The following is a 14467-nucleotide window of genomic DNA, read 5'->3' as shown; positions in this document are numbered from 1 at the left end:
CAAAGGTCAAGGAAGAAAAACAATTATATTTACAAGAAAGCTCTTATATAATTTTAAAACATGCTATAGAACTCATTATTACTATTTTTTTCTAAAACTGAAGAATAGAATAACAAATAGAATCCATGCTGTTTACTACTAAGTTGACTGAAAACAAGATTTTGCCTGCTGATTTTAACTATTTTGTATACCACTCATTCTTGTGCAAGTGCTGGATTCCAAAACTGGGAAAGAATGTTTTGCTTGTTAGTTTGTTTTTATTGTTTTTGTTTGCTTGCTTTTGTTTTGCTTTGCTTTTTTGCTAAAAAGCTTGTTTTCTTTCTTTAATTTGAAGGTCGGAAATATGACAAAAATGGAAACTTAGACCCTTGGTGGACAACTGGCTCTGAAGAAAAATTTAAAGAGAAAACAAAATGCATGATTAATCAATACAACAATTACTACTGGAAGAAAGCTAGCTTACATGTATGTAAAACACCAGTGATTGAAAACACTGGTTTTTTTTTTTTTTCCTTAAGCTATCTGCTCATAAATGCAAACATATTGAGATATTGGCTACTGCCTTCCTTTCTCACAACAAATCCTTTTCTAAAGTGAATTACTGTGATCAAAATTGTCTGTCAGATTTGATTAGTCCAGTCAAATACCAGTACCCTTACACTGGTGACAGGGCTAAAGAGTTTCTCCCTATCACATCACATTGGAAACAGGGGCAAGATGAAGCCACTCAGCAGAGCTGGTCTAATTTCTGTGAGCATGTTGATTGTCTTCCAAAGATTAGATCAGTAATGAAAACTGAGCAGCCACTCTTTTTAGAAAGAAGAATATAATAGCAAGTATTATATACTCCTTTAGAAATTCTTGTTATTTGTTACAGCTTTAGAAGAAGTTACATAAACCCTACTTTATTTCACATTCATCTCTTACAGTTTCTTTCATGTGTGCACACAGACCCAAATGTAGGGAGTACTATAGCAGAAACTCACAGAAAATGCTTAAGAAAGGAAGTGCAAGGAAATTGTTTCTGTTTCACTGTCTGTCAGAGATACAGTCTTCTCTGAAAACGAGCAACTTATGTAAGTGTCCCAGATGATGGATAAACAGGATAAATTCTAGGCCTTCTGAAATCAATCGCTAGAATTCCAGTAACATTGCCTGGGGCATGATTTTAATCTTTATTTTCAGGACAAAACACATTTTCGCCCCTCTACTCAATATCATCACCTCTACTTACATTCCAGAAGCATAAATGCAATAAATTCTTTGCCTTTCAAGAACTGAGATGTTGTACTGAATGCTTAGCAATATTTTTAATACTTTCCCCAGGCTGTTTGTATTAGTCTCAGAGGCAATGAGACCATACTGTAGTCCAATTTGAAGTCCATCAACTGAGAGCTGAAATAGCTCATGTAAGGTAACTTGCAAATAAAAATTCTCAGGCTTGCTCCTGAATATCAATAGGAAAAGAACTATCAATACAAAAATATCACTTAGAGGTCATCCAAATCTTCCCAGAGAAAATGACTTTCACTATAATGCTCCTGTCTTTGGCTCAGCCGTCAGCCTTATTTTCTACAGGTTCCTCTTGGTGTATAGCTGAATTTTTTGCACCACCACCTTGGAAGCTGGTGGATGGGCTTACAGAGAGATTCTGTTACCCACAGCCTCATTGTCTGTAAGGTTTTCTCCTATTTCTGTGAAATAACCTATAGCATGTTTTAGAGGACAGAAAAAAAAATCTTGATATTTTCTGCTGTGTTTTATAGATTCTGAATGAAGAGGTATGCATGCAAAGGGCTTTTTTCCTGCCAGTTATTTACATCAATATTCATATATTCTGCAGGTTTTTTACTCCTGTATTGTACATTTTAAATATTTTACATGAATCAAGAAACCTATTTACTCTTCCTCCTTCTCATTCAGTTTACAATAAAAATGTCTCCAGAAAAGAAGAGTAATGAAAGAAAAAGTGGATATAGAAATAGCTTCAGAGTGCAGTAATGACATAAAGTCATCTGATTAAATAAAAAACTTATCTTGGTCCCTGAGCCCTGTCATGAACTGTCTATACACTGTAGTCTCAGAGCTGCCTGAGATCAACAGAAAGACTTCTTCCACTTATTAAAATGACCTTTGGCTCACATGCCGCTGCAGGATTGCTCTCATCTTATGCTCTAAATCAGTCTACTTCACAAGATCACTGAAAGAAAAGTGTACAAGGATGTAGGCCAGAAAAAAAAAAAAAAGAAAAAAGAAAAAAAGAAAGAAAAAAAAGAATTTATATATTTGCATATTCCCTGGTGTCTTTTCTCCTTATTATCTCTCTCCCATCTCCACTCCAGCCTTCTGGATGGATGGACAACAAGTAGGAAAGGAGCTGCACTTTCCACTTCTGCTTCCATTTCCCCTTGTTATATCCTTACCAGGTGCCAAGCATGATGCCTTGGTTCTGGCCAGGGTGCTTGCCTGCATAAAGTGGTGATGCTGTATTATGTACCCTGACATGCCATGGACTCACTGACTTTTTCTACCCCATTTTCTTCTCTTCTGCAAACATGAAACAAAGCTGGTTACTGAACCCATCCCCTCTACACTCATCCCCTGAGGCATGGGAGAGTCTGTCACTAGAGGATTTACAGGCAAGCATTGACCTTCAGTGCTTAGCTCAAAACTGTCCTCAATTATATTGTTCATTTTAGGCACAGTAGAGAGTAAAACTGCTTAATTACAAATACAGCCTAGTAGCACCAAGACCCTAGCTAGGTGATCAGAAGTAATGCTGTCCTTGCAGAAATGAGGAGCTCTTCATGATGTTATTGCATTTTCTCATACCAGGAGACTGACTTTTTCGGAAAGTTCAAATACTCAGAATATATTCTTGTTTCCATTACTTTTGCTCTTGGAATGAATAATACGGAAAGCAGGATGAATCTTCTTTACAGATGTTTTTGGAGCACCGAAAATACTATCAATTTCAATTCAGTCTCTGACAGCTATTTTAATTATGCTATTTTATGTTATGACTTATGAAGTTATTTTAGCATTCCAGTTGTATAACCAAAATGCTATAATCATAATATAATTGTGTATAATCAATAGATATCAAGATGTTATAATCGCAATATAATCAAGAGAGTAAGGCAAAGCAGAGAACGATAACAAAAAGAGAATAAGTGGAAGAGCTTACCCTTCAGTTTTGCTCACCAGAAGACACCAAAAGAGGGGATCTCCAGAAGAGATCCTTCCTCCCTGGTAGCCAGCTCTTAAATAGGTCTAGGAGGAGTGGAGCCTAGCTCCACCCCTTCCGGCAGCACAGGTGAATTGCCTTCACCTGTGCTCCTCTGGCTGACTCATGGCTCACCTCAGGTGATCAATCAGAGGTTCAGGCCGTGACTCAGCAGTTCCCATACACCATTAGTATATAAAATTTATGTAAAGAAACAAACATAACCTCTTAGATAAAAGTTTAAGAAAGGGGCTACTGGATCTCACATGTAACCAGAGAAAAACAGTCATTGGAGTAAATTAACTGATGCTCAGACCAAAGACCAGGAATGGGATTTTTATGTGCATCTCCTACATTTTGTGCTGTAGAGATCAAGGCCCTGAGTCAGGATAACTCTTCACAAATAATTATCTACCAACAGTATTCACATTTAAAACCAGTTTTTTTAACTCGAGATATGGTGCTTGAAATTGTCTGCAGTTGTTCTTGCCTTCCTTTATTTTTTAGTCTGTCTCTTGAAGTTGATCAAGAAGGAAGTTCAGAAACAGGTCAAATGATGGATGTCTTTTCATTCTGCTAGGTAAATGGCAAGAGGACCTTGGCAGAAAACATTGCAGATAATGGAGGTTTGCGAGAAGCTTTCAGAGTAAGTACATGAAAAATATGTGGAACACATTATTTGAAAAGAACAGAGAAAGTTATACCCATGTCACTGAAGGGCACTTAGTACATCTCTTTCTAATCAGGCATACAGGAGATGGATTAGAGAAAAGAGAGGAGGAGAAGAGGAGCCTTTACTGCCAGGCCTTGACTTCACACACAACCAGCTTTTCTTTCTCAGTTATGCTCATGTGAGTAGTACAAATGTTTTTAAGAACCCATCTATGGATGGCACAGACTCGTTTGCTTCAACAATCTATACCAATCAGACTCTGAATTTTAAGGGTATGCTTAAGTTTTTCTTCTGCTTTGTACAGTGTTTTCTCATTGCAGCTCTCTTCCTTCTTGCTGCTCCCATGCAGTGCAAAGGTTATTTTGCACATATTGTCTCTTCAACCTCTTTTGATATTAGCATCCTGCTTTTCTAGTGCTTATAATATGCAGCATTTTATCACTGCTTTCCACCAGCAGTTTATCCAACACAAATTCCTGGTGCAAGTGTACTACCACCATTTATTACTGAGCATATTGTTCAGTGAAACTAAGCAGAAATGTGGAAAGTCTTTGTGGTATTTTTTTTTCCCCACATCTTTGTTTACTGTACGCTAAATGCACAGTGGTATTACTTTGATAGAGGATGTGTTTTTAAGAGAATAAGTAGAACAAAGGAGAGAATCAGAAGTGATTTATCTGTTTAAAAGAATTGGATCAACTCCTTGAATGAGGAGTAAAAGCTGAGCTAAAAAATTGCTCTAACCAGCAGAATGAATGAATCATCTGAAATTAAGAAACAGGACTCAATGCAACCAGTGTCAGTCTTGAACCAACCCAGCTGAAAATCATTTCTCCTATGTCAAGAGTCAGAGTAGCAGTGTACATACAGGTCTATGACCACTTAGGTTTGATGGTATTAACTGATAAAAGGACTGTGTTTGGGTATTTTATATTGAAGTTCATATATCCCATGGTTGGTCTGGCTTAAAGGATTTTGTTGATGGTAAACACTGATCAGTGGGGACTTAGGTAAAGTAAAGGCTGGTAAATTGAGTTTTTCAATGCATAAGAGCATAAGAGTGATCATTCAGCTGTGCTAATAGTTTCTTTACCTTGCTTAGTGGCTGGTTACCTTTGCGCCAAATGTTCTATTAGGAATTGGGAACTGGAGACCACTGATAGAAAGTTGAAGGAAAAGTCATTTCAAAAGAAACCACCATTTCAATATGGGACAAATGTCAGGTAATACAGATGCAATTCTAGAGATGAGAAGCATCATTACATGCACCTTTGTGCATTACGTGGGTTTGAAACAAAAAAATATACTTAGTAATTATTAAAATGTGAGGTGCTCCCGTATCTGAAAAGCTGAAAAGCAAACTGCAATTAGGAGTATCTCAAAAACAGAGAAACGGCAGAGTGCTTATGGCTAGATGGTGGGAATGAGTGGGTGGAAAATAACAGCAGGTGGAGACTGGATCCATTAAGGGATTTCAAAAACAGGGGAATATATCAGGAGAGCAAAGAAAAGGTAAAACAAAAATAAGAGTTAGTGATGTCTTTCCATTTTGCACATTCTGTAAGTAACAAGCATACTGAAAACCGACATTACATTCTGCTTTACTTACAAATTTACCCCATATAATATGCCTATTTCTTCTTTTTATCTTTTATTAGGTAAGATGCAACTCGTTCAGATCAGAGTCTGCAAGAGAACAAATATATATTGGAGCTCACAGCCCTCCTATGTTCAGGTAGTGCAAATAATGTATTCACTCAGTATATATACAGAATCAATCACTGCAGCACACAAATGCAGAAATTTAGCATGTTAAGAGGAGTTTAAGTGCAAACAAAATCAGACTGTGCTTCTGGTCTAGACTGAAAGTCAAGTGTTTTTATTAGCTTATATTCTGCTATTACAAATATTCTGTAAAAATGAGAAGCTTGCATCTACCTTCTTTGAACCAGAATAATCATTTGAACCAGAATAATCATAGCATTTGAACCAGAATAATCTCTGATCCTTGTGTCATTCTATAATCAAGCCCTGAATATAGGAAATGTCTTTTCTATCACTTTTCTTTTCCTATGGAATTCTAGATCAGATAACAATGAATATTAGGAAGATTCTTGATTTAGTCTGCCTGAGTTGAGTAAAAGTTTTCAAGAGAGTGCCTTGAATTATATTGATAATATACAGGTAGAAATGCAAAGCAAAACATGCTCTGTAGGTTCAGTTCAAGATTAAGTTCAGCTCTTCAGCTGTCCTTCAAGAGACACAAATTTTGAAAGAGCTGCAGTTATCCAGCTTAACAGCTTGTCAGCATCTTTGCCCATGGTGCCTTCAACAGGTTCTCATGATCACTGAACATCAAGAAGAGGCTTAAAGACTACATAAGAATTATGAAGCCATTTTATTTCTCTGCATCTCCACAGTTTGCATAACCAACAGCAAGTTGTTTCTGCTGAGATTAATGCCTAACTACAAACTGTGTCTTTGCCCTCAGTCATGTGGCTATGTTACTTCTTTATTTGGGGGAAAGATGTTAATTCCACACACTGATATATAGTGAAAGCATCTCCAGTACAGTGGATTAGTTGCTTTCTGGAAATTCCTACCATTTTCTACTGACAAAAAAGGGAACTGGGATATGAGCATCCTTTGCCCCAGTTCTCTCTTGGTAAAAGAAAAATAGCAACACTGCCTTCACATGGGAACTGTGAGGTTGCTTCACAGACTGAAAGGGACAGTTAGTCTAATATATTCCCTAGACACAGTCGCATCTAAGTTAGAGATATAAACACTGTATATGTAGCACATCTTGGGGTACTTGTCAACAAGAATGAGTTAAGAAATAATGAAACTATGAACTTGTTAACAAGAATTTAATATAAGGTAGCACTGCAGATGACAGTGCTTGCTCTTGGCAGACTTCTTTACTTCATATTTGCACTATTGCACCTTTGTAATCCTTGCCGCTTTAGTTAAGGTAAAACAAATGTGATATACAGATCTGCATGCCTTTTAACAATTGAAAAATGCTTCACATCAGTGAGAACTGAAATATCGAGCTGATCTTCAGCCTACAGAGTGGTATTTTCTATAATTCCCACACTATCAACTTTTGGTAAAATAACTATTTCTTGGCTTTTAGAGACCTCAGATTTATTTACCTTTCAGTATATACTGAATCATCAGGTAGCTACATTCCCATGAGATAGTACAAATCATAAAATACAAAGGGGAGCCTGAGGATAAGGCATTCATGAGGAAAAATTCATATTTAGCTGAAGGAATCAAGTTATGGAAGAAAATTACAGAGATGATCAGATGAATTTTGAGTCAGAAAGTATAGACAAATCTTTCTCTTAGTTTTTATGTGAGATACTCAGAATACTTCCATTTCAGACTCAGAGAAACCTTGGTGCTTGTCTCTTCTTCCAAATTATATCAACTGTGCTAGTATTATCCACTTGCCCCAAGTTCCTTCATTTAAGTCACAAGACCACTGTGACCACAACAGCAGTATGGCATCTTTCCAAATTGACAATTCTTGCTATCCAAAAAAGCTCAAACAACCCTTTGCAAATAATTATAAAATGTAATCACGTAAGAAGATAGAAATAAATATGTATCTTCAGCATAGATGTGTGCATCTGAGCTAGTCACCCCCACTTCTCTTCATGCTCCAAAAAGAATGGGCATTTGGAAGGTATATCTTACCATTTTGAAAATAAAAAAAGCTATATTAAATGGCTTTGCAAGTGAGCCTTTCTGTTGGCAGTCAAGGAAGCCCAGAGTGATCCTTTCAGGGGAAGGTGTCTGCTGCAGTTCAATGGAATGAAATCCAGACAGCCCACTTCTGATCCCATGACTAATGTGTGGCAATGTCAAACCATGTGCAGGAAAGTCACATTTACGGGCACATACAGATTCTGGTTTTATATATTTTTATTTGGCAGATTTTCAGTATTAGCCTTTATTTAACTTGTTTTGAACTGAAGTTTCAAAGTGAAGTCTACAGTGTTCTTGGAATAATACCCACCAGGTTCAGTAGCAGTTATGGATAAGAAGCTCTTGCTTTTACAGTCCCTGAATATGTATTTGTGATGTTTTTATGGTAAAGCTGTTCCCCCAAACACATTTTGTAATTCTCCCTACAAAACTGACCTTTAGATATTTTGCACCAGCTGACTGCAAATTTTCATACCCACAGAAAGTCTAATCAATGTAATAAGAATGTAATCAATATAATAAGAATGTTTTCTACCTTGCTGAGCTATCCTGGGAAGCTGATTGTCCGAAATGGAGAAAAATGCCTTCCCACTGCATAGCAAAGAGTAAGAAATGCATACAATTAGTATCTCAGTAGATACTTTTCTGCTTTTAGCTCAGGATGCTGTTTATTTTCATACCATTTCAAATTTAAGGTTAGTAAATTCCAAGATGCTTAAAAGCATGAAAAAAAAAAAAATCAACAAACAACACAATCCCAATCTAGTAATGGTAAAATAAACATTTCTGACAGCATGAAATAAAACAGATGTGGAAGAAAGAGCCAAGGATGACTGCATACAAAGAAAAAGCACTTCACTTGTACCTGAAAGTGTCAATCTGCAATGCAGGCACATTGTTTGGCTTGTGTGAGGTGAAGAGGCACTGTTCTTTCAGCAACATGCCATTGTAGGATGGAAGCAAGAGAGCTTGGGAGCCAGTCAGGATGGAAGCCTCAGAAAATGAATTTCCGGAATATTAGAGGAGCTGAGATACCCAAGGATGAGATGCTACCCCAGCTTCATGCTGTAAAATCCCAAGGAGATGGTTTGTGTGCATGTTGTGGTCAAGGGACTTTTATGTGAACCTGGCTGGTGTGCACCAAACTGAAATAGTTCCAGCACCCCCATTGTGTGTGTTCACATGCTCTGTATTCTGGGTGCAGCAGTTTGGCAGGTGCTGGAAGAAGAGTTCCATCACACAAGGCTATCACCGGTCTCCCACCTTTCTCGCCAACAGTCCCATTGGAAAATTCTCTAAATGACATACTAGCCACAATTTGCAACCACAATTTGCAATTGTTTTTGGTTGACATTCCAGCAAAATAAGATACTTCTCAAAGCACAGAATAAAACAAGATTGTCCTTATGTTAACTTTTTCTGGCAGTTCTCCCAAACGTCTATTTTTTATTTCTGGAGAAATGACATGGGAAGCCTGAAAATTCCACCTGAAGTGAGCATGTTGAAATACTTACAAGTGTTTAAGGTCAGATAGCCTGCCTGTCAACCATTTTTTCTCTTTGCAGAGTTATTGGAGCCATGAGCAACTTTGAAGAATTCCGTAAGGCTTTCAACTGTCCGGTAAATACAAGTATGAACCGAGGGCCAGAATCTTGCCGGCTGTGGTAGGCGTCCCTTCTGGATCTTCTGTCTGCAAGGGTCTGTAATGTGAACTGCTGTGCCTGAGCTCAAGCTCACTGTAGGAGTTTCAGAAGAACACTCTGCAGTCTGGAGAGGTGTTACTTCAAATGCGTCTTCCTCATCCATGTGGATGAACTACACGGACACTCCTTTTATCCATGAAACTCCTCCTGTTCATCTGCAGTTACATTGCTGTTGATGGATAAATTACCAAGTCCAATTCCTGATTCATATTTGAGCAAGAGGTAAATGCTAAAATGCAGTTTCAATCTATTGCTCTGCAGGGTGGCTATGCAGAATGCTCCCGTATAGAATTTGCTCTTTCTGGATGAAGAAATTAATGAGATTTGCTATAAAGGCAGCTCTGATATGCTGCATGAGACAGCAGTTTCATAACTTAAACTGTCACTGCCTAGCACTCCATAAATGGTCTTGCATGATGTAAGAGCCCAGCAGAGGGATTTCCCAGCACCATGATGCCCAGAAATATTACAGTACTTATCCCTATTTACAGTGTAAGCATTTATTTTTCCCCCAAGAGGTAAATTTGCCTCGTGTTGATGATGGCTTTGCCTACATCTATTTTTAAGCCTGAAAGAGCTTAAATTTTAGGGTGTCTTAGTGTCTGCATCTTACAGAGGAATACAAGGACTGTATTCTGGACAGGGTAGGGTGACCTGTAGTTTTGAGGAAAGAAGAATGTGTGACTGAAAAACAGTGCCAACAGCATTTGACCTATCTGGGTCAAAAAGCCATTCTAGAAGCTGATGACTTTTAAATACAGCATATACACAGGACATTTGAATTTTTCACCTGATTACTAAAACATTTACAAAAAGAAATGAGTAAGCAAACATATTTTGTAGCAGATAAATTTGAACACAACTATTACTTAAAAGAGAAGAATACCAAAATAGTCCTTTCTTCCTCAACAGAAATACACATATCTAATTGGTATTTATTTATACCTTGTGCATTAATTCATTTTTGGATTGTGGAATCATTTCAAATGGAAAGAGGGTTTCTTTAGGATGATTGAATTACTGCAGGTCTATGTGCCTCTTTGTGTATATACTTTACATATATATATATACATATATATATACACATAAAAATTATATAAATTCTTCTATTAATTTGTTTAACTTTTATAATATTGGTATAAAAATATTAATGAGATAAACTTTTTTACAAGGATTGGTCAAATATTTCCTAATAGTCTAGATGGATGAAGGTTCAACTGTAGCTAAGTTTTTGCAAATTAAGTTAGTTCCTTCCATCTCTTTATAAAGAAAGGAGATATCACGAAAAGCTTATTTAGGAAAGGATCCTCAAACTACCTTCTAGAGTGGAGGAAGTTGACGTTACTAAACTCAAGGCATCGTTGTGACTTTTTAGAATAAAATCACTGTTTGTTGGAGATGGGATTTTCTTCTTTCAAATTTCCCCTGAAAAAAAGTCAGATTTTTTCTTAAGAGCAAATGCACAACTTCCTTCAAGTCAGTTCTGAGTTCCACGGATTATAGTTTGTCATTTGAGTTGACGCTATCAATTTTTTCCTGGTGGTATTTTTCACAAAAACTATTTAGATGCTCATATTTTCATATGAACTTTCCTCAAACAAGCAGGCATGGCTCTTGTTTTTACCTACTAATGGGAAATTTCCTTAGCAAATTGAGTGCTGTCCTGAATTCATTCCTATGAGCAATGACACTACTTGATGCTGACTGCTTTGGATCAACAACACAAAGTTCAGGAGTAAAATCTGGGCCCCATTAAAGTTAGTACCAATATGGTCGTTGTCCTCAAAAAACTCAGGACAGACACTCAAACACTTATTTCAACTTTCTAAATTACTGGCCTAGGCAAAAATGGTTTCACAACAGTCAGCTTGGAGTTTTCTAATTTTATCTCTCGGGTCAGAGATCCATTTGAAAGAGCTTCTCTCTCATGGCTATTTTCCAGTGGGAAAGATCTTGTAATTTTGTGGTTTATGGGGTTATTACTCTATACTGGATAGTGATTACTTCTAAAATGCCTTATGTTTGCAGTCTTAAATATCACCCTCACTGCTCATTACTAGGCTCAAGCCTTTCATGTTTAATACCAACTGTGATATCGATACTCACAACAGCACAAGAAACATTCAGAAATCACAAAATCGTTACACGGGCAGGCACACAGCTCTTACAGTGGGCAGAGAGATGGGCTCTATGCTGTGGACATAGCAGGGACCTGAAAGGCTCAGGGACAAGGCACTAGAAGGAAGGGTGAGCATGGCCAGATTTTGAGCCCTGCTTTTGGAAGTTCAGCAGAGGCCTACGTGCTGCCTGGAAAATGAAGAGACTTTGATCCCAACATGCACATTCATCAGTAGCACACAAGTCTGGGGGATCCTTGCTATGGACTCATGTGTTCGTGTTTTTAGTGCTTTGGGCTTAGGTCTTGCCCATGGCAGCATGTGGGAAGCCAGTTCCACATCCCGTGCCTGTTACCTCCAGCCAAAAAGCTGATTAGTTTACAAAGGAATCAGCTATCTAGGTGACAGCTACCTTCTGCAAAGCAGAAGGTAAATAAGCATATTTATAAAACTCGGTGACCAAAGACAGGTAGCTAGAACATGGTGATGATTTCTGAGGGCTCCTCTTATTGCCTCTATTTTAACGGATCCCTGGCCCTGCTTTGTTTTCACACTGTGCCTCCTGGATCTCTGCTAGCAATGCCTTGCTGTACTGCATCTATGCAAACAGGTTCTTCCTATATGTTCTTCTCCTAGAGCCTTTAAATTGATATTTTTTTTAATTGCCAGTAATTATTTCAACCCTTATTTCCTCTTGAGCAAAATGTTCTTTCTATTGGGTCAATAGTCTTCATATCTACTAGTGGTCAGGAGGAGAAAGATGCTATTAAAAAAGTATTTTTACCTGTGTGAATTTGAAGACTTTTTCTCTACTGTGTAGACACAATGAAACAACACCTACTCCTCTCTCATCCTCTCTCATCCATCTCATCTCTTTGATCCTGAAAATATGCAAAACTTTATTTTGGCCCAACCCTGAAAAAGTTATACCATCACCTTTCCCACTGTGAGTTATTTCCACTGATTCTGTTGTAAAAGAATAGCTTTACACATGGGTAGCTCTTCAGAAAGGCAGCTGTGCTACTCACCTGTGTGAACTGCTTAGGTATGATGTCCATCCTGGGACTTGATGCTGAAGGACCAAAAAACTCAGCTGCATTATAAAGCTCTGTCTTGTGCCTTGTGCAGAGGAACTTCAGCATTCTTTAAATGGGAATGCTATCATAACACTAAACGTTTGAATTATTTATAAAATAATCAGTTGACTTTATGTGTAGCTTTTTCCTTTTATTCAATAAATTCCATGCATAGAAGTCCGTCTTGCAGCAATGTGATATATTTATCTGTCTCCAAATAAATATTAAGAACATGACAACTTGAGGTAGAAAGTGAGTTAAAAGGTCTTTTGTGTTTATGCCTTTTTAATCTGGATTCTTATTTTGCTGATGACTCTACTCCTAGCTTTTCTTCTTGCATAACATGTTGACTGACTCTTTAAAAGACAGTTGTGTTAGCCAATAAAAAACAAAGTGAAGTAGAATTTTCCCGTGCATTCAGTATGACAAAAACTGCTTGGACTGTCACTGCTCAACTTTACAATGTTACTTCTGTAATATATAGTCTTTATAAAATGTAATAAAGAGCATAATGACATGGCCCCAGGTTCTCAAGGCTGCCATTATTGCTTGACAGCATAAGAATTGCCTTTTCCCTCAAAGAGACTTCCAATATCTTCAGCCAGTTTATTAAGTTCCACTTGCCCCAACTAATTTGCTAGAGGCAATTAAAATAAATGTAGGATGAGTGGCCATGGGTGGGAGCTGGATGGTGCAGAAACTACAGATGTGTATGAGTCTGAAGTGCAGATCAATGACATCTCTTTCCAGGTGGACCAAAGGAATGGCTTTGCAGCCTTATGAACTTGTGTATGTTAAAAGTAAATGCTTGCATGGAGGAAGATGAATGACCAGAGCCATTCATACAATGCCTGGGTGTAAGCATGAAACCAGTCTCAGCGTGACAGAAATATTTTGATCAACTTTCATGTAGTTTGCTGAGTGTCTTGGAAAGATTCTTTAACAATGGGTGCAGATTGCCCTGAGGAATTCAGGGTTTATCTGTTACAGCAAGATCCTGCCTCACTAATCAGACAATTTAATCCCATTTAAAATGTAGTATATATTTAAAAAAATAGAAAAGAAATTAAAAAATCCCTAGGGATTCTCCAACACAGTGCCATGTTTTATTAAATAAAACATCAAAGCTGGAAGTTACTGTGAATCAAGATAATGTGTTACATTAATTTGTGATCAAAGAAACAGATATAATGATATAATTTTAATCATCTATAAGTACAACAGCTGAAAGAGCTTTATGTACAAGGTCAGAAAAATACACAGATGCATATGTTAACTGTGGGTGTGAACTCAGGTGGAGATTTTCAAGAACATATCTGAAAAATTTATCACACCTATTTCTTCTCATTGAACTGATGAACTATGTTTAACAAAGCTCAGGGAAAGACTTCAAAGGGGATTTTAAGCCTTTTTTCACCACAAAATTTACTCAAGATATTGGTATATCTTTGAGCAATGGCAGCGTTGATTGTTTTGCAATATATGCTCCTGTTCTGAAATATGAGTAGCAGACATGTTGGTACAGAGGTCTGAATTAAGAAAATGTCATGTCCTACTTCCTAACTGGGAAAATATTTAAATAAAACCAGCAAAAAAAAACCCAACAAATCTATTCCCTCCTCCCCCCTAAAAAGCCTTCCTTCTAATATATTTATATATGATGATTATGGAAAATAAATTAAATATATGTCACAGAGTGCAATTAAAACATTGCTCTTGTAGAGCAAGAAATTGACCCAGCAGGCCTGGGAAATGGTTTACAGACTTGTCAGATCATTCTTGCTGAGAGAAAAAATGGAGCATCAGAGCCCCACTGGTGTTTGCAACTGGATGCTGGGGCAAAAAGCTTGGTCTACTGTACAAGAAAGAGAAGAACAACATATGGTGTGACCTCTGAACAGGAGGAAAGAGAAACTAGAAAATCTTTTCTGCGTATATCATTAAAAGATTTT

At 37.4% G+C, this 14467-nt stretch overlaps 1 protein-coding gene across 1 annotated transcript in view; it reads left to right on the top strand.

Moving 5' to 3' along the window:
- The window catches only part of PHEX (phosphate regulating endopeptidase homolog X-linked), a 96338-nt gene extending 83303 nt beyond the window's left edge, over positions 1 to 13035 (top strand). Inside the window, exons 18-22 of the mRNA XM_048955236.1 lie at positions 335 to 465; positions 3807 to 3872; positions 3973 to 4077; positions 5558 to 5634; positions 9185 to 13035. Of these exons, the coding sequence (XP_048811193.1) occupies positions 335 to 465; positions 3807 to 3872; positions 3973 to 4077; positions 5558 to 5634; positions 9185 to 9287 (482 nt within the window). The 3' untranslated portion in view covers positions 9288 to 13035. The remainder of the gene's footprint in view (positions 1 to 334; positions 466 to 3806; positions 3873 to 3972; positions 4078 to 5557; positions 5635 to 9184) is intronic.
- The last annotated feature ends 1432 nt before the right edge of the window (positions 13036 to 14467 follow it).

Source organism: Lagopus muta, chromosome 1 (assembly GCF_023343835.1).
Source record: "Lagopus muta isolate bLagMut1 chromosome 1, bLagMut1 primary, whole genome shotgun sequence".
NCBI lineage: Eukaryota > Metazoa > Chordata > Aves > Galliformes > Phasianidae > Lagopus > Lagopus muta.
The sequence above is the reverse complement of the archived record's forward strand: the minus strand, read 5'-3'. Positions and strand labels throughout refer to the sequence as shown.